Here is a 27,953-nt window from a genome sequence, read left to right as displayed (position 1 = left end):
GGACAAAGGACAACACTGGCGAAGCCTTGAGTTGCACTCTTTCATCTATTTCAAGAGTTTGTTTTCGTGGCTGTGTTTTGTACAAGCTAAACAAGTGTGCCTTTGTTTAATTCGTAAGTGAAATCATATAGTGGTAAAGTAGCTTAGTGAATGTGTTGTGTGTTTACTTTTGGCATTCACTTACCGTTTGGTAGTGTAATTGGCATTCTGAACAAGGGGTAAATGTGCAGGTATTTATCAAGATGTTTGCCAGTCTGGCACATGCAATTACCTATATAGTCGGTTAGCTCATATCATTCTGAGTGTTTTTAACCCCAGATATAAGTACTGCAAACTAAAAGTGGTGTCAATAACTGTTTAAAAAATTGAGATGAGTGGACACCTTTATATTTAACAAGGCCAAGGGGTTAGGTTAGGTCAGGTCAGGTCAGGTCTCACTGCTGCAGTTCTTAACTCTATCTCTTATTATTAAGTATTCTAAAACCCATATATAAGTATTACAAAGTAATAGTAATATTGGGGCAAATATTTTGGTATATATTAAAGATATTCGCTAGTCTCAAAGCTGCAAACTTTATCACTGGCTAGCTCTTATCATTGTGAGTATTGTGAGCTCAAATTAATATTAACATTGGTAGTGATTAAATAAAGGTTAGGACTGGCAAGCAACCTTATGCTTATCAATGTGTGTATCTTATTTGCTTACGTTGTTCTTATATTCTTATTAGGGGATGGGCCTCCATTCAGTCTTCCTTGGTAGGAAAATAAAAAATTCCTAAAGTTCATTCAGAATTCAGTGTGCACTAATGATATTCTTGTGAGTAAATTTATTTTTTCTTGATATTCATTCCACACATCCACGCCATATCAATCAGAAGTTATTGCATTGTAATATCAATATCAGCAATTATACATACATACATACATATACCAAGGCTCCTTTCCCCCCTAACAGGGGGGCAGCCAAAAAGGACAAGGCACAAAAACACTCCCACTCATTTCACCCCCGAAAACACCCCACACCCCACCACCCTCCCTCCCACCCCAGCACCTCCCAGACGACGGGCCATCCCTGCACCCTGTCCACTGCCCTGGGTCAGAAACAGTGTCGCAGGACACAGCACATCCACAGCAAAGCCGCTTCATTAAATCGGCGACCCCCCCTCTCCGTCCCCCCATATAAAGGAGAGGACGGGGAGAAATCCCTTCAGGCTGCATCAAAATTTTTGCTCACACATGCTACCTCACCCCCCATTCCCCTGTCCAATCCACCTCATGAATCACAACATTTTCCATATACAACCATTCTCCATTCACCCGTCTTCTGTCCTCTCCTGTCCTTCCTCAACTGTCATACCCCTCTTCCCCAAAGCCCCCCTTCTCCCCATCCATCCATCTCATCCTAGGACGTCCCCTCATGTTCACTTCCTCCACATCTGCCTTCCATACCTCCTTTACTAGTCTTTCTTCACTCATTCTTTCCATGTGTCCAAACCATCCTAATACTCTTTCATCCACCCTGTCTCCCAGCTCCCTTTCCACCCCTGTTCTCCTCCTCACTTCCTCATTTCTCACTCTATCTAGCCTAGTAACCCCCATCATACTTCTCAGACACTTCATCTCAAACACATTCAAGTTCCTTCTCTCTTCCTCTCTCATGTTCCATGTTTCTGCTCCATACAGTGGTGTTGGCACAATCACTCCTTCATACAGTCTCCTCTTAGCATCCATTCCCAGATTCCTATTCCTCATTACACTTTTTAAACCACCAAGGCATTTACTCACTTCTCTCAATCTACATTCTACCTCCACCTTCACTCCACCCGTCCCTGCCACATTTGCACCCAAATATCTAAAACTATCCACTTCCTCCAGTTGCTCTCCCTTAATGCTCACTTCCAGATTACTTCCACTTTCACCCGTTGTACATCTCATCACCTTACTTTGACCCATATTTATCTTCAGCTTTCTTCTATCACACACTCTCCCAAACTCTGTCACCAGCTTCCTCAATCCCTCCGATCCTGCCACAAGCGCAGTGTCGTCTGCAAACAACAGCTGGCTCACCTCCCACTTTTCTCCATTTTCCTTAACCATCTCCAATCCCTGACCCACTACCCTTGCATTCACCTCTCGCACCACCCCATCCATGTATAAGTTGAATAGCCAGGGTGACATAACGCATCCCTGACGAAGTCCCACCTTTACCTCAAACCACTCTCTCCATTTCTAATCCTGACACAAGCTCTACTACTCTCATAAAAACTCTTGACAGCTCCCAGAAGCTTTCCTCCTATCCCGTATATCCGCATAACCTCCCACAGTGCCTTTCTGTCTACCCTGTCGTAAGCCTTTTCCAGATCCATAAAGGCCCAGAAAACATCCTTCCCCTTACCTATAGCTTTCTCACATATCTGTCTTACCACAAAGATCTGATCTACACAACCTCTACCTGTCCTAAACCCACACTGTTCCTCACCAATTACTCCCTCTGTTCCTCTCCTAATCCTCTCAATCAAGATCTTCCCATAAGCCTTCCCAACTACACTTAACAAGCTAATCCCTCTGAAACTACTACATTCACACTTGTCCCCCTTTCCCTTGTAAAGTGGAACTATACACGCACTCCTCCAGTCCTCTGGCACTCTACCTTCTCTCCAGCAAACATTAAATAACCTCACCAACCAGTCCACCATCACTATACCTCTTTTTTTAAGACATTCTGCATGGCATCCATCCAGACCAGGTGCGTTACCTGCTTTCATCATCTTAACTGCTGCCTTCACTTCATCCTTCCTTATTTCTCCTCCATTTTCCTCACTCATCACTCTCATTTTCTTAGCATTTCCCACTGCAGCTATCTTTCCCTCCCTATCCTCCTTCACATTAAGCAACTCCCTAAAATATTCTGCCCATCTTTCCCTTACTGCCTTCTCCATTATCATCTCTCCATCTGCACCTTTTACCTTTTCTTCTCTACTTGATTTGCCTCCTCTTCCTCTCTTAATTTCTTTCCAAAACATTTTTTTATTACTTTCAAAATTTTCTGTCATACTCTTACCCCATTTCACATCTCCTCTCCTGTGAAATGGGGTAATTATACCTCCCCTTATGCAATTATACCTCCCCTTATGCAGTCTTACATATATAATGGATGTAGGTCATGTGACCTATATGTCCAGATCACTTTCAGCTTGAGTAGGTCAGGCCTCTGATTTATGTCCTCCATGTCCTCCCCCAATTTACTTTGACCAGGTGTGTCCACCAGTATAAGACTTTCCTCAAAATTAGATTTTGTCTCCAGGTTGACCCAAAATTGATCAAGTCTCCTTTTGCATTGTATGACAGTAGAAGCCTAATTTAACCCTTCTTAGGTAAAGTGGGGTCAGACAGACCCCATGCTTTTTTGTTTTTTACTTTTAATATACTAATATATTGCATATAGATATTTTCTCCCCTATACCTTCATGACAAGTGGAGTAGTTTAAGGGGGTGATAGGGTCATTCCTGAATCTTGCTCTATATAAGCTTTATAGAGCTTTTGGGCCCGTCAGACCCCACTTTACCTTAGGTGTGAGTAGCGTGGGGTTTGTTAGACCCCCCTTGACCTGAGGTTTTTTCATGTCATATAAATGTTTTATCATTTATACTTATGGGTAAATAAGAATTTCTTCTTTTTTATCATTTTTTATGACTGATATGTTGAATTTTGTTTGTTTTCGATGGTGATGGTATTATTTGGAATGCATCGTAATTGTGTTGACTAGGGAATCATAGTTTTATGTTCATTATCAATACCCTGTCTGGGGTATTGGCTGCTGGCTATTGCGGGAAAGTAGCATGCAGTAGATACTTTAGGGTCTATATGGGGCACCCCTACGGACCAGAGCCACACATCATTTTGTCTATGATAGAGGAAAACTCTGTCCCTCCGTTATGCTGTCCCCCAACCCCTTGTTGCTGTCCTGTACCACTTCTCTGAGTATTCTTTTTCTATGGTGGGGGGAATTCCCTATGGTGGGGGAAAAGAATGCTGCCACCAAGTGTTCCCACTTGGATCATAAGAGGCGAGAAGAAAGGGACGGGGATTGGGACCAGGCATCCTTCTCCTTGTAGCCCCACGGGGCACATTTCCTACAAATAAAGGCAGAGGCATAAGAGGGTCTGGAAGGCCTCGGACCAGCACCCTAAGGTTTGGGTCTTTTAATGTGCGTGGATGTGGTACAGATGAGAGTAAAGGAGAAGAGATAGGTAGTATATTTGTGAGAAGAAAGATGGATGTGTTGGCTTTGAGTGAAACTAAGCTGAAAGGGAAGGGCGATTGTAAGTTTGGGAGTGTAAGTGGGAGGTTATCAGGAGTGAAGAGAAGGCGAGGGAGGGAAGGGGTGGCTATACTAGTAAGTGAAGAGATTGGTAAACAGGTAGTGGAGTGGAAGGAGGTTTCCTCAAGGATAATGTGGATGAAGGTGAAACTGGGAAAGGAGATGTGGGTTTTTGTAAGTGCATATGGGCCTGGCAGTGAGAAGAGTGTATAAGAAAGGGAGGCCTTTTGGATAGATTTAAATGAGTGCATAGAGGGTTTAGGGAGAAGTGTAAATGTAATAGTACTGGGAGACCTTAATGCTAGAGTAGGAAAGGATCCAATTGATAGAGTGCTTGGGAAATGTGGAGTTCCAGGAAAATATCGTAGTGGAGAGTTGATGGTGGAAATGTGTCTAGAAAGAGAGTTGATGATAGCAAATACAGTGTTTCAGAAGAAAGTCAAGCATAAGTACACATGGGAGAGGGTGGTGGAGGGAAGGGTGGTAGATAGAGCTTTAATGGACTATGTAGTGGTAAATAGGCCTATGATTGGAAGAGTTAAGGATGTACATGTGCTAAGGGGAGAGGGTGGGGGAATATCAGATCATTTTCTGATGGAAGGTAAGTTGAGAGTGGAGGATAGATGGAGAAAGAGGAAAGGGACAAAAGGTAGGGAGGTGCTTAGAGTGAACTCTTTAAATGAAAAGGAGAAGGAGTACAAGAGGAAGCTGAGGGAGGAGTGGGAGGGAGTGAAGGATAGAGTAGAGGTAGGTGTAGAGGAGGAATGGGGATGGTTCAAGGAGGGAATCACAAAGTGTGCAGAGATGGTGTGTGGAACAAGAAGGACAGGAGGAAATAGAAGGAAGGGTAGTGAATGGTGGGATGAGGAAATGAAGAAGGTTGTAGAAGAAAAGAAGCAAGCTTACACAGATTGGTTACAAAATAGGACGAAGGAGGCATAGGAGACATACAAAGAGAAGAAAAGAGAAGTAAAGAAAAAGGTAAAGGAGGCGAAGAGGAGAGCAGATGTAAAATGGGGTAAGAGTATGACAGAAAATTTTGAAAGTAATAAAAAGATGTTTTGGAAAGAAATTAAGAAAGGAAGAGGAGGCGAATCAAGTAGAGAAGAAAAGGTAAAAGGTGCAGATGGAGAGATGATAATGGAGGAGAAGGCAGTAAGGGAAAGATGGGCAGAATATTTTAGGGAGTTGCTTAATGTGAAGGAGGATAGGGAGGGAAAGATAGCTGTAGTGGGAAATGCTAAGAAGATGAGAGTGATGAGTGAGGAAAATGGAGGAGAAATAAGGAAGGATGAAGTGAGGGCGGCTGTTGGGATGATGAAAGCAGGTAAGGCACCTGGTCTGGATGGATGTCATGCAGAATGTCTCAAAAAAGGAGGTACAGTGTTGGTGGACTGGTTGGTGAGGTTATTTAATGTTTGCTGGAGAGAAGGTAGAGTGCCGGAGGACTGGAGGAGTGCTTGTATAGTTCCACTTTACAAGGGAAAGGGGGACAAGTGTGAATGTAGTAGTTTCAGAGGGATTAGCTTGTTAAGTGTAGTTGGGAAGGCTTATGGGAGGATCTTGATTGAGAGGATTAGGAGAGGAACAGAGGGAGTAATTGGTGAGGAACAGTGTGGATTTAGGACGGGTAGAGGTTGTGTAGATCAGATTTTTGTGGTAAGACAGATATGTGAGAAAGCTATAGGAAAGGGGAAGGATGTTTTCTGGGCCTTTATGGATCTGGAAAAGGCTTATGACAGGGTAGACAGAAAGGCACTGTGGGAGGTTATGCGGATATACGGGATAGGAGGAAAGCTTCTGGGAGCTGTCAAGAGTTTTTATGAGAGTAGTAGAGCTTGTGTCAGGATTAGAAATGGAGAGAGTGAGTGGTTTGAGGTAAAGGTGGGACTTCGTCAGGGATGTGTTATGTCATCCTGGCTGTTCAACTTATACATGGATGGGGTAGTGCGAGAGGTAAATGCAAGGGTAGTGGGTCAGGGATTGGAGATGGTTAAAGAAAATGGAGAAAAGTGGGAGGTGAGCCAGTTGTTGTTTGTGGACGACACTGCGCTTGTGGCATATATGTATATATATGTATTTACCTAGTTGTATTTTACGGGAAGGGGAGCTATGCTCGTGGTGTCCCGTCTTCATATCTCATTTTATCTAAACTATTTTTAAATTCATGTATTGTTTTTGCACACACCACTTTCTCATTTAACTTGTTCCAACTGTCCATTACTCTGTGAGGAAAGCTGTTCTTTTTGAGATCTCTTCTATAGCTGTCTTTCTTGATTTTCTTTCCGTGTCCTCTTGTATTTCTATCATCCCATTTTATCAGATTCTCTCTATCAATAATTTCTATGCCTTTCATGATTCTGTAAATAGCTATCAAATCTCCTCTCTCTCTTCTTTGCTCTAGTGTCTGTAGTTCAGGTTTTACTAGTCTCTCTTCATGTGATAGTTTTGAGAGTGTTGGTGCCAATTTTGTAATTGCTCTTTGAATTCTTTCAAGATTTTTATACATTTGTTTTTGTACTTGGTGACCATATCGTTGCTGCATATTCCAATCTTGGACTTATCAGAGTGATTAGAATTTTCTTCACTATTTCTTCATCCAGATATGTAAATGCCACTTTGATTGTTCTTATTAAATTATAAGTTTCTCCAAAAATCTTATTTATATGTTTCTCAGGTGACATATTATTCATAACAATGACTCCCAGGTCCTTCTCATTTTCTACTTTTTATATTCCTTCTTCTCCCAATTTATATGATCCTGTTATTCTGTTTTTTTGACAAGATAAACACCGTATGAGGATGGAGCCTTTATTTGTATGACGTTTCGCTTATTACAGCTTTTTCAAGTACTTGAAAAAGCTGTAATAAGCGAAACGTCGTACAAATAAAGGCTCCGTCCTCATATGGTGTTTATCTCGTCAATCTTGTCGGCAACTGCCACTTTTAAGGATACTCTGTTTTTGCTTTTTCCAAATTCCATTATACTGCATTTTTAGTGTTGTGTGTGTGTGTGTGTGTGTATTTACCTTGTTATATTTTATGGGAAGAGAGCTATGCTCATAGTGACCCACTTTTGTATTATTCAGCATCCAGTTTGATCTTAAATTCTTGTATAGTTTTTGCATTCACTGTTTCCTCATTCATTTTGTCCGAGATATCTACCACTCTGTGTGGGAAGCTATTCTTTTTCAGATTTCAATTATTTTCCATTGTGTCTTGTGTAGACCTTTGGCTAGAATGGTGGATCCCTTCCAGTTTGGTAGGTGTCCCATAGACACAGAGGGACACCTACCAAACTGGGAGGGATTCACTATTCTAGCCAAAGATCTACACAAGAATCAACAGAAAATAATTGAATCCCTCCACATTGCCAACTACAAAAACACAAACAAGAGAACTGGTGACTTGAAATGGACAAAATCTACCTTGACATTAGCTCTCCAAGAATGGCTTCCTAGACCCCCGACTCTAAGTAGATACCTTTTTCTCACCACTTTTGCCTACCCTTTCCAGCTTTCTTCCTTTTGACAATTCTTCTTACACCGTGCTACCATATTTTATTTCACATGCTATCATATCACGTATCCTACATTATTTCTACTTTGTTCCTTCGCCACTTAATATTTTCATCATTACCATTATTTCTAATTATTATATTACCATTATTATTGTTAGTCTCTTCTTTTTATTATTATTATTGTTATTATCATTATTAATTTAATATTAATAATCATTATTTATTTGTATTAATATTGTTATTGTTATTATTATTACTGTTATTATTATTATTATTATTATTATTATTATTATTATTATTATTATTATTATTATTATTATTATTATTATTATTATTATTATTATTATTTCATTATTTTCGTTATTATTATTATTATTTTCGTTGTTATTATTGTTATCATTTTCATTGTATTTACCACTACTCTTATCATTATTGCTAGCGTTATTATTATTATTACATTTACTTATTATTTGTTACAATGAATATGTAATGTTCACACTTTGTCACCAATTCTGGTAACATGGAGAGGTAGTGATGTCCACCTCATGTATAAAATACCCACAGCTCGTTTGTACACCATTCCGTTGAAAAAGGATACCTGCAAAACTAGTCAGGAATAAACTCAGACTAAGACTCCTGTCTGGGGTATTGGCTGCATGTTATTGTGGCAGAGTAGCATGCAGTTGATACTTTAGGGTCTATATGAGGTGCCCCTAAGGACCAGAGCCACACATCATTTTGTCTGTGATAGAGGAAAATTCTGTACATAGAGAAATGATGACACTTTTATACTACAACTGTCCCTCCGTTATGCTGTCCCCCAACCCCTTGTTACTGTCCTGTACCATTTCTCTGAATATTCATTTCCTTTTTTTGCCTACCTACCCTGTGGTGGGGGCAAAAGAATACTGCCACGAAGCATTTCCACCTGAGTCATAAAAGGCGACAAAAAAGGGACGGGAGATGGGATTAGGAGTCCTAATACCTGTAGCCCCAAAAGGGGATATTCCTAAAAAAGAAAGTAAAGGCATAAGAGGGTCTGGGAGCTTTCCAACCAGTACCCTAAGGTTTGGGTCTTTTAATGTGCATGGATGTGGTACAGATGAGAGTAAAAGGGAAGAGATAGGCAGTATATTTGTGAGAAGAAAGATGGATGTACTGGCTTTGAGTGAAACTAAAATGAAAGGAAGGGGCAACTGTGAGTTTGGGAGTGTAGCTGGGAGGTACTTAGGAGTGAAGAGGGGACAAGGGAGAGAAGGGGTGGGTATACTAGTAAGTGAAGAGATAAGTAAGCGGGTAGTGGAGTGGAAGGAGGTGTCATCGAAGTTGATGTGGATGAAGGTGAAGCTGGGAAAGGAGATGTGGGTTTTTGTAAGTGTGTATGGGCCTGGTAGTGAAAAGAGCGTAGAGGAAAGGGAGGCTTTTTGGGTAGATATAAATGAGTGTATAGAGGGATTAGGGAGAAATGTCAATGTAGTTGTATTGGGAGACCTAAATGCTAGGGTAGGAAATGAACCAATTGACAGTGATTGGGAAGTATGGAGTTCCAGGTAAAAATCGTAGTGGAGAATTGATGGAGATGTGTCTTGAAAGAGAGTTGATGATAGCAAATGCAGTGTTTAAGAAGAAAGTCAAGCATAAGTACACATGGGAGAGGGTGGTGGATGGAAGGGTGGCAGATAGAGAGTTAATGGACTCTATAGTGGTGACCAGGAGTATGGTAGGAAGGGTTAAGGATGTACATGTTCTAAGGGGAGAAAGTGGGGGAATATCAGATCATTTCCTGGTGGAAGGTAAATTGAGAGTGGAGAATAGGTGGAGAAAGAGGAAAAGGGCAGAAGGTAGGGGGGTACTTAGAGTGAACTGCTTAAATGAGGAAAAAAGGAGAATGAGTATAAGAAGAAGTTGAGAGAAGAGTGGGAGAGAGTAAAGGATAGAGTAGAACTAGGAGTGGAGGAGGAATGGGGATGGTTCAAGGAGGGAGTCATAAGGTGTGCAAAGATGGTGTGTGGAACAAGGAGGGTGGGAGGAAATAGAAGGAAGGGTAGTGAGTGGTGGGCAGATAGAGAGTTAATGGACTCTATAGTGGTGACCAGGAGTATGGTAGGAAGAGTTAAGGATGTACATGTTCTAAGGGGAGAAAGTGGGGGAATATCAGATCATTTCCTGGTGGAAGGTAAATTGAGAGTGGAGAATAGGTGGAGAAAGAGGAAAAGGGCAGAAGGTAGGGGGGTACTTAGAGTGAACTGCTTAAATGAGGAAAAAAGGAGAATGAGTATAAGAAGAAGTTGAGAGAAGAGTGGGAGAGAGTAAAGGATAGAGTAGAACTAGGAGTGGAGGAGGAATGGGGATGGTTCAAGGAGGGAGTCATAAGGTGTGCAAAGATGGTGTGTGGAACAAGGAGGGTGGGAGGAAATAGAAGGAAGGGTAGTGAGTGGTGGGATGAAGAAGCAAAGAAGGGTGTAAAAGAGAAGAAGCAGGCATTCATAGAGTGGCCACAAATTAGTACGAGGGAATCATATGAGAGGTACAAAGTAAAGAGAAAGGAAGTTAAGCATAAGATAAAGGAAGCAAAGAGGAGAGCAGATGTGAGATGGGGAAAGTGTATGACAAAAAAATTTGAAAGTAATAAAAAGATGTTTTGGAAAGAAATTAAAAGAGGAAAAGGAGGCGAATCAAGTAGAGAAGAAAAGGTAAAATGTGCAGATGGAGAGATGTTAATGGAAGAGAAGGCAGTGAGAGGAAGGTGGGCAGAGTATTTTAGGGAGTTGCTAAATGTGAAGGAGGATAGGGAGGGAAAGGAAGTTGCAGTGGGAAGCGCTAAGAAAATGAGAGTGATGAGTGAGGAGAATGGAGGAGAAATAAGGAAGGATGAAGTGAAAGCAGCCGTTAAGATGATGAGAGCAGGTAAGGCACCTGGGTTGGATGGATGCCATGCAGAATGTCTGAAGAAAGGAGGTACAGTTATGGTGGACTGGCTGGTGAGGTTATTTAATGTTTGTTTAAGAGAGGGTAGAGTGCCAGAGGACTGGAGGAGTGCCTTTGTAGTTCCGCTTTACAAAGGAAAGGGGACAAGTGTAAGTGTAGTAGTTACAGAGGAATCAGCTTGTTGAGTGTAGTTGGGAAGGCTTATGGAGGATCTTGATTGAGAGGATTAGGAGAGGAACAAAGGGAGTAATTGGTGAGGAACAATGTGGTTTTAGGACAGGTAGGGGATGTATAGATCAGATTTTTGTGGTAAGGCAGATATATGAGAAAGCTATAGGAAAAGGTAAGGATGTTTTTTTGGCTTTTATGGATCTGGAAAAGGCTAGCGACAAAGTAGACAGGGAGGTACTGCAGATATATGGGATAGGAGGAAAGCTGTTAAGAGTAGTCAAGAGTTTTTATGATAGTAGAGCTTGCGTTAGGATTAGAAATGGAGAGAGTGAATGGTTTGAGGTAAAGGTGGGACTTCGTCAGGAATGTGTTTTGTCGCCCTAGCTGTTCAATCTTTACATGGATGGGGTGGTGCGAGAGGTGAATACAAGGGTAGTGGGTCAGGTGTTGGAGATGATTAAAGAAAATGGAGAAAAGTGGGAGATGAGCCAGCTGTTGTTTGCTGATGGCACTGCGCTTGTAGCAGGATCAGAGGAGGGATTGAGGAAGTTAGTGACAGAGTTTGAGAAGGTGTGTGAAAGAAGGAAGCTGAAGATTCATGTGGGCAAAAGTAAGTTGATGAGATGTCCAAGGGGAGAGAGTGACAGTAGGCTGGAAGTGAGCATTAAGGGTGAGAAACTTGAGGAAGTGGATAGTTTTAGATACTTGGGTGCGAATGTGACAGGAAAGGGAGGAGTGGGGGTGGAGGTAGAATGTAGATTGAGAGAAGCGAGTAAATGCCTTGGTGGATTAAAAAGTGTAATGAGAAATAGACATCTGGGAATTTATGCTAAGAGGAGGTAATATGAAGGAGTGATTGTGCCAACAGTAATGTACGGGGTAGAAACATGGAACATGAGAGAGGAAGAGAGAAGGAGTTTGAATGTGTTTGAGATGAAATGTCTGAGAAGTATGATAGGGGTTACTAGGCTAGATAGAGTGAGAAATGAGGAGGTGAGGAGGAGAACAAGGGTGGAAAGGGAACTGGGAGATAGGGTTGATGAAAGAGTATTAGGATGGTTTGGACACATGGAAAGAATGAGTGAAGAAAGATTAGTAAAAGAAGTGTGGAAGGCAGAGGTGGAAGGAGTGAATATGTGGGGGCGTCCTAGAATGAGGTCGATGGATGGGGTGAAGGGGGCTTTGGGGAAGAGGGGAATGTCTGTTGAGGAAGGATGGGAGAGGACAGAAGATAGGGGTGAATGGAGAAGGTTTGTGTATAGATGAGGCTGTGATGCATGAGTGGGAGTGGGTGGGGGATGGGGGGTGAGGAAGTATGTATGAAAAAGAATTGACGCAGCTTGAAGGGATTTTTCCCCATCTTCTCCTTTTCTGCATGAGGGGACGGAGAGGGGGGTCGCCGAATTTATGAAGCGGCTTTGCTGTGGATGTACTGTGTCTTGCGACACTGCTTCTGACCCAGGGCAGTGGACAGGATGCAGGGATGACCTGTCACCTAGGAGGTGCCAAGATAGGAGGGAGGGAGGAGAGTGGAATATATGGGAAATGAAATGGGTGGGAGTGATTTCTATGCCTTTTTCTTTTTGGCTACTCCCCGTGTAAGGGGGAAAAAGCCTTTAGTATATGTATGTAAGTCTCCTGTGTTTCATACTCCACTTAGTCATATATATGTGTGTGTGTATTTACCTAATTGTATTTTGCAGGAGGAGAGCTATGCTCATAGTGACCAGCAGTTCTATCTTTCTGCATCCTGTTTTTTCTTAAAGTCGTTTATAGTTTTAGCACTCACTGTTTCCTCTTTCAGTTTGTTCCATATATCTATTACTCTGTGTGGAAAGCTGTTCTTTTTCAGATCTCTTCTGTAACTGTCTGTGTGTGTGTGTGTGCATGTGTGTGAAACAGTGAATGCCAAAACCATACACAGGTTCAAAATTAAACTGAATGTGGAGAGATACAAGAACAGGTCATAACAAGCATAGCTCCAGTCCCATAAAATACAACTAGGTAAATACTGTATACAGATAATAGAATGGAGATATATTGTAAAGTCTACTTACATAACACATAATGGACTCGGAAAGATATGTAACTTGATTAATGCTGTTAAAGGTTAATTATTTGTGCTGTACAATGAATCAGGTGATGATGTAATGTACTACACAGCAAAGCAAAGCAATTACAGCTCTTTTGAATGCACCTATTCGGCAGGTGCTTCTTCAGGAAACCTGTCTTTGCTGAGAAGCTTATTTACATCATGATAGGCAATAGTTGTTCCTTAGACTGTCAAACCAAGCAGTCCCATCTCCCTGAGGAACACTACAGCTGGAACAGGGTTTTCCCACAAATCCTTTATAGAGTGTATTTTGTGTTGTTGGTGTTCATGATTGTGTACAGTGTAGTCTTTCATAATGTGTTGTCTAGTATGGGGTGAAGTGTTGCATCCTGGATGATTATTTGCAATGCTGTTGTCCAACCTCTTGTGTTAAATTAAAAGGGTTGGATGGTAGCAGCGCTGTAGTCTGGCATGGTGAACTATGTCCTTTTGTAGGGAGAAAGGATTTTGAGGGATGGATATCAGAGGATCTAAGAACAAATTCTGGTAACACATTGCTGCATACCAGATTTTGTTGTTGAAAATGTGTCTGTATTGATTCACTGTCCTTAGTATGGGTTCTTGATTGGAAATCTGTGTGAGCATGGGCTTGTGTTTTGGGAGTCTGTGATGTTACTGAGGGTTTTGCTAATGATGTAGAAGAGGGTTTTGTTGAAGATGCAATGGGATGCATTGCTAAAGAGTGGTGGGAAAGTGTGGAGTTCTAGGAAAAATTGTAGTGCAGAATTGATGGTGGAGATGTGTCTTGAAAGAGAGTTGATAATACCAAAAACAGTGAGGAAGAAAGTCGAGCATGACAGCACATGGGAGAGGGTATTAGATAGAGCATTAATGGTCTACTGTATACTGTATAGCGGTAACCAGGAGAATAGTAGGAGAGAGTGGGGGAATATCAGATCATGTTTTTGGTGGAAGGTAAGTTTTTGTTGTTGTTGTTGTCGTTCCCTAGACTGTCTGTCCGAGCAGTCCCGTCTCCCCAAGGAATGCCACAACCAAAACTGGGTTTTCCCACAAATCTTTTATAGAGTGTATGTTATGTTGTTTGTGTGCATGATTGTGTATAATGCAGTCTTCCATTATGTGTTGTATGGTATGGGGTGAAGTGTTACATCCTGGGCAGCTGTTCACAATGCGGTCATCCAGCCTCTTCTGGTATCTTAGAAGTGCTGGGTGGTGGCCGCACCGCAGTCTGGCCAGGTGGACTCTGTCCTTTCGTGGGAGAGAGGATTCAGAAGGGTGGATATCAGGGGGTCTGGCATGCAGCATTGTGTTGTCTTTCAGTGTGTTAATGGAGCGGTGAGTGATATGATTATGAATATATTTCCAGAGGCTGGTATTTGGTGGTTGTGGAGGAAGAGAAGAAAGTATCTGTGTGTGATAAAGGTCGTAAGTTGAGAGTGGAGGATAGATGGAGAAAGAGGAAAAGGACAGAAGGTAGGGAGGTGCGTAAAGTGAAGTGCTTAAATGAGAAAGAAAAGGAGGAGTACAAGAAGAAGCTGAGAGAGGAGTGGGAAGGAGTGAAGGATAGAGTAGAATTAGGAGTGGAGAAGGAATGGGTATAATTCAAGGAGGGATGCACAAAATGTGCGAAGATGGTGTGTGGAACAAGGAGGACATGAAGAAATTGAAGGAAAAGTAGTGAGTGGTGGGATGAGGAAGCAAAGAAGGTTGTAGAAGAGAAGAAGCAAGCATTCACAGATTGGTTACAAAATAGGATGAGAGAATCATATGAGAGGTACAAAGAAAAGAGAAGACAAGTAAAGCATAAAAGAGGCAAAGAGGAGAGCAGATATGAAATGGGGTAAGAGTATGACAGAAAGTTTTGAAATTAAAAGATGTTTTGGAAAGAAATTAAGAGAGGAAGAGGAGGCAAATTAAGTAGAGAAGAAAAGGTAAAAGGTGCAGATGGAGAGATGATAATGGAAGAGACGGCAGTGAGAGGAAGATGGGCAGAGTATTTTAGGGAGTTGCTAAATGTGAAGGAGGATAGGGAGGGAAAGGTAATTGCAGTGGAAAATGCTAAGAAAATGACAGTAACTGAGGGAAATTGAAGAGAATTAAGGAAAAGATGAGGTGAAGGCAGTTGTTAAGATGATGAGAGCAGGGAAAAGACCTGGGTTAGATGGGTGTCATGTAGAATGTCAAAAAACAAACAAACAAAAAAAGGTACGGTGATGGTGCAGTGGCTGGTGAGGTTATTCAATGTTAACTTAAGAGAGGGTAGAGTGCCAGAGGACTGGAGGAGTGCCTGTATAGTTCCACTCTACAAGGGAAAAGGGGACAAGTGTGAGTTTAGTAGTTTCAGAGGGATCAGTTTGTTAAGTGTAGTTAGGAAGGCTTATGGGAGAATCTTGATTGAGCGGATTAAGAAAGGAACAGAGATAGTAATTGGTGAGGAATAGTGTTGATTTAGGACAGGTAGGAGTTGTGTGGATCAGATTTTTGTGGTAAGACAGATATGTGAGGAAGTTATAGGAAAAGGTAAAGATGCTTTTTGGGCCTTTATGGATTTGGAAAAGGCTTATGACAGGGTAGACAGGAAGGCACTGTGGGAGGTATTGCAGATATATGGGATAAGAGCAGTCAAGAGTTTTTACGAGAGTAGTAGAGCTTGTGTTAAATTCAGAAATGGAGTGAGTAGTTTGAGGTAAAGGTGGGACTTCACCAGGGATGTGTTATGTCACCTTGGTTGTTCAATTTATATATGAATGGGGTGGTGTGAGAGGTAGATGCAAGGATAATGGGTCGAGGATTAGATATGGTTAAAGAAAATGGAGAAAGGTGGGAGATGAGCCAGTTGTTGTTCGAAGGTGAATGTGGGTAAAAGTAAGGTGTTGAGATATACAAGAGGAGAAAAGTGGCAACAGACTGGAACTGAGTATCAAGGGAGAGAGACTGGAGGAAGTGAATAGTTTTAGATACTTGAGTGCAAATGTGGCAGGAAAGGAAGTAGTGGTGGATGTAGAATGTAGATTGAGAGCAGTTAGATACCTAGGGGGATTAAAAAGCGTACTGAGAAATAGGCATTTGGGACTGAATGCTACAAGAAGATTGTATGAAAGAGTGATTGTGCCAACAGCACTTTATGGGGTAGAAACATGAAACATAGGAGAGGAGGAGATTGAATGTGTTTGAGATCAGGGCTGCGGAGTCGGATGGTATAAGGTCCAACTCCGACTCCGACTCCGACTCTGACTCCGACTCCTTTGATTCCTCCGACTCCGACTCTGACTCCCAACTCCGACTGCGGACTCCTTAACTCCTTGACCCCTATGTGAAAATCTATTCTGCAGATCCATATACCAGCCTCCCACACCTATTCAGCAAGCATTTTATAAATATAACTGATATCATCTTAATGTGATGAAAATGGTTGGTTAGACTAGCCTATGAGAAATATAGGTTAGAGTCCTAGACTACCCTATGAATAGAGGCAGCCTATAGTCTAGGAAAAACAAATTCAACCCTACAATTTATGGTAAAAAGAAAGGTAAATGTGGATTATAAGGTTAATTTGGGATTATCTTTTTTTTTTTCTTTTTTCTTTTTAATAAAAAAAAATGAAAGTAAAGATAAAACAATAAAAATAAAATTAAAAATAAAAAAATAAAAGTAAAAGAATCATTTTTTTTATTATTGCATTAGTTTTATTTTTCTTTATTTATTTTTTTTTCATTATTATTATTTCTTTAAAGAACCCGATAATCAACATGTACCAAAAGAAATAGGTTTTATCTGTATATATATATATATATATATATACATACATACATATACTGTATATACACTCTCTTCAAAGTTTTAAAAATAATACAAACTGCTAATGATTCGCTAGGTTAGGCCAACAAACTGAGAGGCTAGTTTAGCCTATCTCATAATCAGCATTTATCATACAACAGGTAGGACCTTACAATTGGCCTAGGCTACATCACTGGGAAATGTAGAAAACTTTGGCAAAGTAATCTAAATTGTTCTTGCATCCAATGCTTATTGTTTACCAATTCCTACAAAAAAAAAACATAGACAAATCATGCAAACTGTAAATCTTGTAGGTAATATTTGAGGCCCGGTAGTCACTCAATAGGCTACTATCAAAAGTAGGGTTTTACAGACTATTCCGTATACTAGTATATCAATATTTGTCTTTACCAAGGTCACATTACACAATGTACAAGATTTGGCCTAAATATTTTCTTTTTACTATTATTAAAAGATTAAAAGAGGAAGGGAAGTTGATTCAAGTAGGGAAGAAAAGGTAAAAGGCAAAGATGAAAAGATGATAATGGAAGAGGAAGCGATAAGGGGAAGATGGGCAGAATATTTTAGGGAACTGTTGAATGTAGAGGAGGATAGGGAGGGAATGGTGATAGCAGTGGGAGGGGCAAAGAAAATGACAGTGATGGGTGAGGAAAATGAGGGAAAAATAAGAAAAGATGAGGTGGAAGTAGTGATTAAAATGATGAGAGCAGGTAAGGCACCTGGGTTAGATGGGTGTCATACGGAGTGTCTGAAGAAGGGAGGTAAAGTAATAGTAGACTGGTTAGTGAGGCTGTTTAATGTGTGTCTAAGGGAGGGTAGAGTACCAGAGGACTGGAGGAGTGCATGTATAGTTCCGCTTTTCAAAGGAAAAGGGAACAAGTGTGAATGTAGTAGTTTCAGAGGGATCAGTTTGTTGAGTGTGGTTAGGAAGGTGTATGGGAGGGTTATAATTGAGAGAATTAGGAGAGGAACAGAGGAAGTAATTGGTGAGGAGCTGAGGAGCAATGTGGGTTTAGGAGAGGTAGGGGCTGTGTGGATCAGATTTTTGTGATAAGACAGATTTGTGAGAAAGCTTTAGGAAAGGGTAAGGATGTCTTTTGGGCCTTTATGGATTTGGAAAAGGCTTATGATAGGGTAGACAGGTATTGGGGGAAAGCTGTTAAGAGCAGTCAAGAGTTTTTATGAGAGTAGTAGGGCCTGTGTTAGAATCAGAAATGGAGAGAATGAATGGTTTGAGGTAAAGGTGAGACTACGTCAGGGATGTGTCATGTCGCCATGGCTGTTCAATGTGTATATGGATGGGGTGGTACGTGAGGTAAATGCAAGAGTAATGGGCAGGGGACTGGAGTTGGTTGCGGAAAATGGAGAAAAGTGTGAGGTAAGTCAGTTGTTGTTTGCTGATGACACTGCACTTGTGGCAGGGTCGGAGGAGGTATTGGGAGAGTTAGTGACTGAGTTTGGGAGGGTGTGTGATAGGAGAAAGTTGAAGGTGAATGTGGGTAAAAGTAAGGTGATGAGGTGTATAAGAGGAGAGGATGGTGGAGAGTTGGAAGTAAGTCTTAAAGGGGAGAGGCTGGAGGAACTGGATAGTTTTAGGTACTTGGGGTCATATGTGGCTGCAAAGGGAGGAGTAGAGGTAGAGGTAAGCTGTAGATTGAGAGAAGCAAACAAATGCCTTGGGGGATTTAAAAAAGTAATGAGAAATAGACATTTGGGAATTAATGCAAAGAGGAGATTGTATGAAGGGGTGATTGTGCCGACAGTGCTGTGTGGGGCAGAGACATGGAATCTGAGAGGGGCAGAGAGGAAGAGTTTAAATGTGTTTGAGATGAAATGTCTGAGAAGTATGGTGAGGGTTACAAGGCTGGATAGAGTGAGAAATGAGGAAGTGAGAGGGAGAGCTGGGGTGGAAAAGGAGTTGGCTGTGAGGGCTGATGAAAGACTATTAGGATAGTTTGGACACATGGAAAGAATGGATGAAGGAAGACTGGTGAAAGGGGTATGGAAGGCAGAGATGGAGGGAGTGAATTTGAGAGGACGACCGAGGATGAGATGGATGGATGGGGTGACAGGGGCGTTGAGCAAGAGGGGAATGTCTGTGGAGCAGGGAAGGGAGGTGGCAGAAGATACGGATGAGTGGAGAAGGGCTGTGTATAGATGATACTGTGATGAAAAGAAAGGGAAGGGATGGGAGGATGGGGGGAGTTTGGGGAGTGGGAAAGTGTGAATGATACTTTGGCGCAGCCCGAAGGGACTTCTCCCCATCCTCCATTTTCTATGTGAGGAGACGGAGAGGGGGGGGGTTGCCAATTAAGTGAAGCGGCCTTGCTGTGGATGTGCTGTGTCCTGCATTGCTTCTGACCCAGGGTGGTGGGCGGGATGCAGGGATGACCTGTCGTCCACGAGGAGCTAAGATGTGAGTGTGGAAGGGATGATGGGTGGGAGTGGGTTTATGCCTTTTGACTTGGCTACCTCCCTGATAAGGGGGAAAAAGCCTTTTGTATATAGATAGATAGAATTATTGTTATGGGTTAAAGCATAAATATCTGGTACACTTAGGCCTAATTTGCAATTGTCTTTATAACATAATCAGTTTTAAATTAGATTAAAATGGTTCATGATTTTCTTTACTCTGATTTCTATTTTTCATTGCTTCACTTGTAGGCCTATCATATTCACTAGTAACCATGATCAGTAGCCTGTTTCTATTTCAAATATTTCAAACCACTAAATTTCTTTGATAAACGTATGATTTTCGTATTCTGAAGTAGCTTTATCATAATCTAGCATATTTCTATTAAAGGAAAATGTGATAAAACTACTGAAAATGAAAGAAAAGAAAATTCATTGGGAGACTGCTTCAGGCAAAATCTGTTGTTTGTTTACATTAGTTAGTACTAGTAGCACACAATGCCGTCACATGGTGGCAGCACGAATTGATGTTTATTTATGTTGAAGTAGAAGGATTGCAGTATAGTACTAAATTATATATATATATATGTATACATATATATATAATTTTACTCTCCTTACAGGAAACAACTACAAATACATGACCACAAACACTTTTACCCAGACTGACAATGATAGCTTGTCAGTATTGTGTATTTTTTTTTTTTTTTTTTTTTTTTTTTATTGATGGATTGTTTTTTGTTTCCATCTGGAGAGACCACTTAGTGTACATATACACTGCACACACTCACTATTGCCTCCAAAAATAAAAGCAAAACCATACAAAAACTGTTAAATTGTGCAACTGGTAAAACCAAACAGGGAAACCATATAAAAAAAATTATTTTATTGGACTTAAGGAGTCGGAGTCGGATAAAAAAAATTCCGACTCCTAGTACTCTTAGAAATCCGACTCCAACTCCAGCTAAAACCTCCGACTCCGACTCCGCAACCCTGTTTGAGATGAGGTGCCTGAGAAGTATGATAGGGGTTACTAGGCAGGATAGAGTGAGAAATGAGGAGGTGAGGAGGAGAACAGGGATGGAAAGGGATTTGGGAGATAGGGTTGATGAAAGAGTATTGGGATGGTTTGGACACAAGGAGAGAATGAATGAAGAAAGATTATTAAAACACCTGTGGAAGGCAGAGGTAGGAGTTGACATGTGGGGATGATCAAGGATGAGATGGATGGATGGGGTAAAAGGGGCATTGGGAAAGAGGGGAATGTCTGTTGAGGAAGGACAGGAGAAGACAGAAGATTTGGGTGAATGGAGAATGGTTGTGTATGGATGATGCTGTAATACATGAAAGGGAGTGGGTGGGGGATGGGGGGTGAGGGAGTGTGTGTGAAAAATAAATTTATATATCCTGAAGGGATTTCTAAGCCATCTTTTCCATTTCTAAATGAGGGGATGAAGAGGGGGGATCACCATTTTAATGAGGAAGTGCTATGTCTTGCGACACTGTTTCTGACCAAGGGCAGTGGGCGAGATGCAGGGGTTACTGAGGAGCCAAGATAAGAGGGGAGGAGGGTGGTGGATGGGAGTGGAGTATGTGGGGATGGAATGTGTGGGAGTAGATTTTATGTCTGTTTTTTTGGCTACCTTCCTTGTAAAGGGGAAAAAGCCTTTGGTATATGTATATATATATTATCACACAAGTGTCACAACTGGTAAGGGAGTCACAGGCTTCCTGGAAGGTGACTTGAGTTTGTGTAGGTAATGCTTGTGTTTAAAGGACCTGTAGGTTGAATATGTGAAAACACTAATTCTGATATTATACATTGTCCTCTTGCTATTTCCACATTTACTGGGATTGAACCTTTGATACCAGTTCCTTCCTGATTACATCATGATTGTTGAGATTGTTTTAGTAGGTATATCCAATATATATATTTTTTATTAGACAAACAGGTATTTTACTTGATGTGACAAGAAAAAATATGGAAATTTCCTCTACAATTTCATTTATTATGTTATTTAGAAATAATAACACAGGTACATCACTTACCAGTTTATCTGAAAGGATGTGACGACTTGCATCACTTATTTGGGTCAGATGAGATGAACTGAATAAGCCCTCCTAGGGTTTGTCATATTTAGACTCTGGTCTTGTGAGCCCAAACATGGAATGTTGTGGAATTATGTTAAAATAAGACTGCATTGACCATCTGGGCTGTTTCCCACTTCCAAATCTCATAACATGATGAAAAAGTCAGAGCAAAATTTTAGTCATTCCAGTTGTGATGGGGTATGCATGTAGCTATTGGATAGGTTTCAGCATATTTCTAATGTAAAGGTAGAATGCAATATATAATAGCACTATATCTGTTAGTATTTATATTTCATGTTACATTATGTCAAGTACAAGGGGTCTGTTTAGGTACAAAGGGACTTGAATATTAAATGGTTTGTGTACACAACACTCACAATCCTATAACAGTATATTACACAATTTCAAAGAGTTAGATGACAATCTTATGATTACATGTTTTCCAGGAGGAGGGTAACTATCACCATTCCTTTGGAAGAGCTATCCATAGAATCCATAGGTGTCTTGTAATGAAGAGGATCTGGTGTGACATCTATAGCACAGCTATATCATGATGACCCACACAAGAGAGAAGTATTTCCAGTGTAATCTGTGTGATTCTGTTTTCTCACAAAAGAGTGATCTTACAAAGCATATGAGGACCCACACAGGAGAGAAGCCTTTCCAATGTGACCTGTGTGATTTGGCTTTCTCAAGAAAGGGTCATCTTACAAAGCATATGAGGACCCACACAGGAGAGAAGCCTTTCCAGTGTGACCTGTGTGATTCTGCTTTCTCACAAAATGGTCATCTCACAATTCATATGAGGACTCACACAGGAGAGAAACCTTTCCAATGCGACCTGTGCGATGCTGCTTTCTCATTAAAAGGTAATCTCACAAGTCATATGAGGACCCACACAGGAGAGAAGCCTTTCCAGTGTGACCTGTGTGATTCTGCTTTCTCAAGAAAGGGTTCTCTTACAAGTCATATGAGGACCCACACAGGAGAGAAGCCTTTCCAGTGTGACCTGTGTGATTCTGCTTTCTCACAAAAGGATAATCTTACAAAGCATATGAGAACCCACACAGGAGAGAAGCCTTTCCAGTGTGACCTGTGTGATTCTGCTTTCTCAGAAAAGGGTAATCTCACAAGTCATATGAGGACTCATACAGGAGAGAAACCTTTCCAATGCAACATGTGCGATTCTGCTTTCTCAGTAAAAGGTCTTCTCACAAGTCATATGAGGACCCACACAGGAGAGAAGCCTTTCCAGTGTGATCTCTGTGATTCTGCTTTCTCACTAAAGATTACTCTCATAAGGCATATGAGGACCCACACAGGAGAGAAGCCTTTCCAGTGTGACCTGTGTGATTCTGCTTTCTCACGAAAGAGTCAACTCACAAGTCATATGAGGACTCACACAGGAGAGAAGCCTTTCCAATGCAACCTGTGTGATTCTGCTTTCTCAGTAAAAGGTCATCTCACAAGTCATGTGAGGACCCACACAGGAGAGAAGCCTTTCCAGTGTGATCTCTGTGATTCTGCTTTCTCACAAAAGGGTTCTCTTACAAGTCATATGAGGACCCACACAGGAGAGAAGCCTTTCCAATGTGACCTGTGTGATTCTGCTTTCTCACTAAAGAGTAAACTCACAAGTCATATGAGGACTCACACAGGAGAGAAGCCTTTCCAATGTGACCTGTGTGATTCTGCTTTCTCACAAAAGTATTCTCTCACAAATCATATGAGGACTCACACAGGAGAGAAGCCTTTCCAGTGTGACCTGTGTGATTCTGCTTTTTCACAAAATGGTCATCTTAATATCCATATGAGGACCCACACAGGAGAGAAGCCTTTCCAATGTGACCTGTGTGATTCTGCTTTCTCACAAAAGGGTTTTCTTACAAGTCATATGAGGACCCACACAGGAGAGAAGCCTTTCCAGTGTGACCTGTGTGATTCTGCTTTCTCAAGAAAGTATTCTCTCACAAACCATATGAGGACCCACACAGGAGAGAAGCCTTTCCAGTGTGACCTGTGCAAATCTGCTTTTTCAAGAAAGGGTGATCTGACAAACCATATGAAGACCCACGCAGGAGAGACGCCTTTCCAATGTGACCTGTGCAATGCAGCTTTCTCAAAAAAGGATTATCTCACAGAGCATATGAAAAGCCACACAGGAGAGGTTTTCTAGTGTGACCTGTGTAACTTTGCTTTTTCACAAAAGTGTCATCCGACACATCAGATGAAGACTCCCACAGGAACACAAGGTATATGAGGATAGACATTAAAGAGAAGCCATTCCTGTATGATTTGTATGATGAAAAGCTCACACTCTTCCAACGGCTTGGATCAAACCAGCAGAAAGGCATACGCAAGTGATGCCTACACACTTAGAGTCCAGCATGGCGTTCCCTTTGTTTTACCTGTATAGAGGTATTAGGGAGAAATGTCAATATAGTTGTATTGAGAGACCCTAATGCTAGGGTAGGAAATGAACCATTAGATGGAGTGATTGGAAATATGAAGTTCCAGGAAAAAATTGTAGTGGAGAGTTGATGGTGGAGATGTGTCTAGGGAGTTGATAGCTAATATAGTGTTTAGGAAGAAAGTCAAGCATAAGTGCACATGGGAGAGGGTGGTGGATGGAAGTGTGGCAGATAGAGCATTAATGGACTTTATAGTGATAACCAAGAGTATAGTAGGATGTACATGTTCAAAGGGGAGAGAGTGGGGAAATATCAGATCACTTTTTGGTGGAAGGTAAGTTGAGAGTGGAGAATAGGTGGAGAAAGAGGAAAAGGGCAGAAGATTGGGAGGTACTTTGAGTGAACTGCTTAAATTAGAAAGAAAAGGAGGAGTACAAGAAGAAGCTGAGAGAGGAGTGGGAGGGAGTGAAGGATAGAGTAAAACCAGAAGTGGAGGAGGAATGGGGATGGTTCAAGGAGGGAGTCATAAGGTGTGCAAAGGTGGTGCATGGAACAAGGAGGATGGGAGAAAATAGAAGGAAAAGTAGTGAGTTGTGTGATGAGGAAGGAAAGAAGGGTTTAGAAGAGAAGAAGTAGGCTTTTACAGATTGGTTACAAAATAGGATGAGCGAATCATATGAGAGGTACAAAGAAAAGAGAAGACAAGTAAAGCATAAAAGAGGAGAGCAGATATGAAATGGGGTAAGAGTATGACAGAAAGTTTTGAAAGTAATGAAAAATGTTTTGGAAAGAAATTAAAAGAGGAATAGGAGATGAATCAAGTAGAGAAGAAAAGGTGATACAGATAGAGAGATGATAATGGAAGAGAAGGCAGTGAGGGAAAGGTGGTTAGAGTATTTTAGGGAGTTGCTACATTTGAAGGAGAATAGGGAGGGAAAGGCAGTTGCAGTGGGAAACGCTAAGAAAATGACCATGATGAGTGAGGAAAATGGAGGAGAAATAAGGAAAGATGAAGTGAAGGCAGCTGTTAAGATGATTAGAGCTGGTAAGGCACCTGGGTTGGATGGATACAATACAAAATGTCTGAAAAAAGGAGGTCCGGTGATGGTGGACTGGCTGGTGAGGTTTTTTAGTGGTTGTTTAAGAGAGGGTAGAGTGCCAGAGGACTGGAGGAGTGCCTGTATATAGCTCCACTCTACAAGGGAAAGGGGGACAAGTGTGAGTGTAGTAGTTTCAGAGGGATCAGCTTGTTAAGTGTAGCTGGAAAGGCTTATGAGAGGGTCTTGATTGAGCAGATTAAGAGAGGAACAGAGGGAGTAATTGGTGAGGAACAGTGTGGTTTTGGGACAGGTAGGGGTTGTGCAGATCAGATTTTTGTGGTAAGATAGATATGTGAAAAAGCTATAGGAAAAGGTAAGGATGTTTTTTGGGTTTTTATGGATTTGGAAAAGGTAAGGATGTTTTTTGGGTTTTTATGGATTTGGAAAAGGCTTATGTGTGGTTTTAGGACAGGTAGGGGTTGTGTAGATCAGATTTTTGTGTTAAGACAGATATGTAAGAAAGCTGTAGGAAAAGGTAAGGATGTATTTTGGGCTTTTATGGATTTGGAAAAGGCTTATGACATGGTAGACAGTAAGGCACTGTGGGAGGTTTTGCAGATATACAGGATAGGAGGAAAGCTGTTAAGAGCAGTCAAGAGTTTTTACGAGAGTAATACAGCTTATGTTAGGATTAGAAATGGAGAGAGTGAGTGGTTTGAGGTATAGGTGGGATTTTATCAAGGATGTGTTATGTCATCCTGACTGTTCAGTTTATACATGGATGGGGTGGTGCAAGTGGTGAATGTAAGGGTAGTGGGTCAGGGATTGGAGATGGTTAAAGAAAATGGAGAAAAGGGGGAGATAAGCCAGGTGTTGTTTGCTGATGACACTGCACTTGTGGCAGGATCAGAGTAGAGATTGAGGAAGTTAGTGACAGTTTGGGAAGATGTGCAAAAGAAGGAAGTTGAAAATAAATGTGGGTAAAAGTAAGGTGATGAGATGTACATGTGGAGAAAGTGGCAGCAGACTGGAAGTGAGTATTAAGGGAAAGAGACTGGAGGAAGTAGATAGTTTTAGATACTTGGGTGCGAATGTGGCAGGAAAGGGAGGAGTGGGGGGTGGAGGTAGAATGTAGATGAAGAGAAGCGAGTAAATGCCTTGGTGGATTAAAATGTGTAATGAGAAATAGACATTTGGGAATGGATGCTATGAGGAGCTTGTATGAAGGATTGATTGTGCCAACAGCACAATATGGGGCAGAAACATGGAACATAAGAGAGGAGTTTGAATGTGTTTGAGATGAAATGACTGAGAAGTATGATAAGGGTTACTAAGCTAGATAGAGTGAGAAATGAGGTGAGGAGGAGAACAGGCGTGGAAAGGGATTTGGGAGATAGGGTTGATGAAAGAGTATTGGGATGGTTTGGACACATGGAGAGAATGAGTGATGAAAGGTTATTAAAACAGGTGTGGAAGGCAGAGGTGGAAGGAGTGAACATGAGGAGGTGACCTAGGATGAGATGGATGGAGGGGATAAAAGGGGCATTGGGAAAGAAGGGAATGTCTGTTGAGGAAGGACAGGAGAGGACAGAAGGTAGGGGTGAATGGAGAATGGTTGTGTATGGATGATGCTATGATGCATGAGGGGAAGTGGGTGGGGAATGGGGGGTGAGGGAGTATGTATGAGAAAAAAAATGGACTCAGCCTGAAGGGATTTCTCCCCGTCCTCTCCTTTTCTACATGAAGAGACGGAGAGGGAGGGTTGAATGAAGCAGCCTTGCTGTGGATGTGCTGTGTCTTGTGACACTGCCTCTAACCGAGGGCAGTGGACCCGTCATCCAGGAGGCTACCTTCCGTGTAAGGGGGGAAAGTCTTTGGTATATGTATGTACTATTTGTTTTTAGTATATGGAAAAATTCACTTTGTTGGACAATTAAACCTGGACCTTCATTTCAGGATGATGTCAGACTTCTCTTGTTTTTCATACTTGGAACAGACTGGTTCTGGAACTTTTATAGTGGACTGAAGTTTGGCATCTCTTGCAAGTTTGTATGATGGATATTCAGAACATAACCTCAGTAATTCACCAAGTAAAATTTGTATGTATTCTGTAAATAAAAAATTGAGGTTTATATTTTGTGCATTTTATTTAGTTTGTCATATCAGGACAATACCAAATTTTTAGGTATTTTTAATTTATCACATTGCTCCAGTAGGAAGTCCTATACGGTTTCACAGTTTGGATGCAATATGTAGCACAGTAATGCTTTATACACTCACCATATTTTAGATCAACCTTCTCCTTCACCACTCCAACACCTGTTTTGACTTTGGGATAAGATAACCCATTGCACCTCTCTAATTTTTTTTTTTTTTTTTTTTTTTTTTTTTTTTTTTTTTTTTACATGAAATTTCATTGAAAAGATGTGCAGCAAATAGTAGTCTCAAAATGGAAAATTAATGATGATAATTTTCAATCACCATGTATACATTTTACCATTCTCAATATGGATTCAGCCCCCTTGTGCCTGAATTACCATACTAAAATTATATTGAGATGTTTGAAGTTAAGTATGTACTTGTCTTCCTTTCATTACCTCTGCGGTAATTGTTACCTATTTGAATAGGCATCTTCCTTATCATTGGGAATCTTTATTAGTGCCTACCATTTCGTTTTGGAAACTCCCTCAAGGTGTTGTTGTCTACATCTTTCGAATCGGGAGCATTTCCTGAAGCTTTGAACCGCGCCTATTGTAACTTTAGATAAGATACAATTTAACTCCCTTCCTCTTTTATTGCTTGTTAAATCTCTTTTTATATAATAAATATTAGTTTAATAAATCGGGGATTGAACTTTTGAGAATTTACTTAAAAAGTCAACATTAACCCATGGCCTTTTCGAGCTTTACGAACCCAGAAAAGACGTGCCAAATACACTGTCCGCACTAACTGTCGCCACAGACTACCCAGAGCTCTAGTACCTAACAGACGTCAAGACTAGAAACGTCAAGGCAAGGGACCTACATCTTCGAAAATTCAACCACTCAAAGGTCTTAATCTTATTTCAAATACCACTGTTTGAGAACCCAACCAGGTTGAAAACTGTGACTGGTAACTTCTCGAATGTTAATCAATGAATTTGTTAAACCATAATTTTTATACTTCATAAAAAAAAAAAAAGTGCTG

General features: G+C 41.1%; 1 protein-coding gene across 1 annotated transcript; it reads left to right on the top strand.

Moving 5' to 3' along the window:
• Positions 1-7: 7 nt before the first annotated feature.
• Positions 8-27,164, top strand: LOC143031038 (uncharacterized). The gene is made up of 2 exons (XM_076194404.1): positions 8-113; positions 21,763-27,164. The coding sequence occupies exon 2, from the start codon at positions 21,867-21,869 to the stop codon at positions 23,490-23,492; it is 1,626 nt and encodes a 541-aa protein (XP_076050519.1). The 5' UTR covers positions 8-113; positions 21,763-21,866; the 3' UTR covers positions 23,493-27,164.
• Positions 27,165-27,953: the final 789 nt, after the last annotated feature.

The sequence above is a fragment of the Oratosquilla oratoria genome, chromosome 12 (genome assembly GCF_046742065.1).
Source record: "Oratosquilla oratoria isolate Oo_2021 chromosome 12, ASM4674206v1, whole genome shotgun sequence".
NCBI classification, from domain to species: domain Eukaryota; kingdom Metazoa; phylum Arthropoda; class Malacostraca; order Stomatopoda; family Squillidae; genus Oratosquilla; species Oratosquilla oratoria.
The sequence above is the reverse complement of the archived record's forward strand: the minus strand, read 5'-3'. Positions and strand labels throughout refer to the sequence as shown.

What these genes read in the sequence shown, in the direction of transcription:
- LOC143031038 (XM_076194404.1), top strand. Translation starts at nt 21,867, where the DNA reads ATGATGACCCACACAAGAGAGAAGTATTTCCAGTGTAATCTGTGTGAT.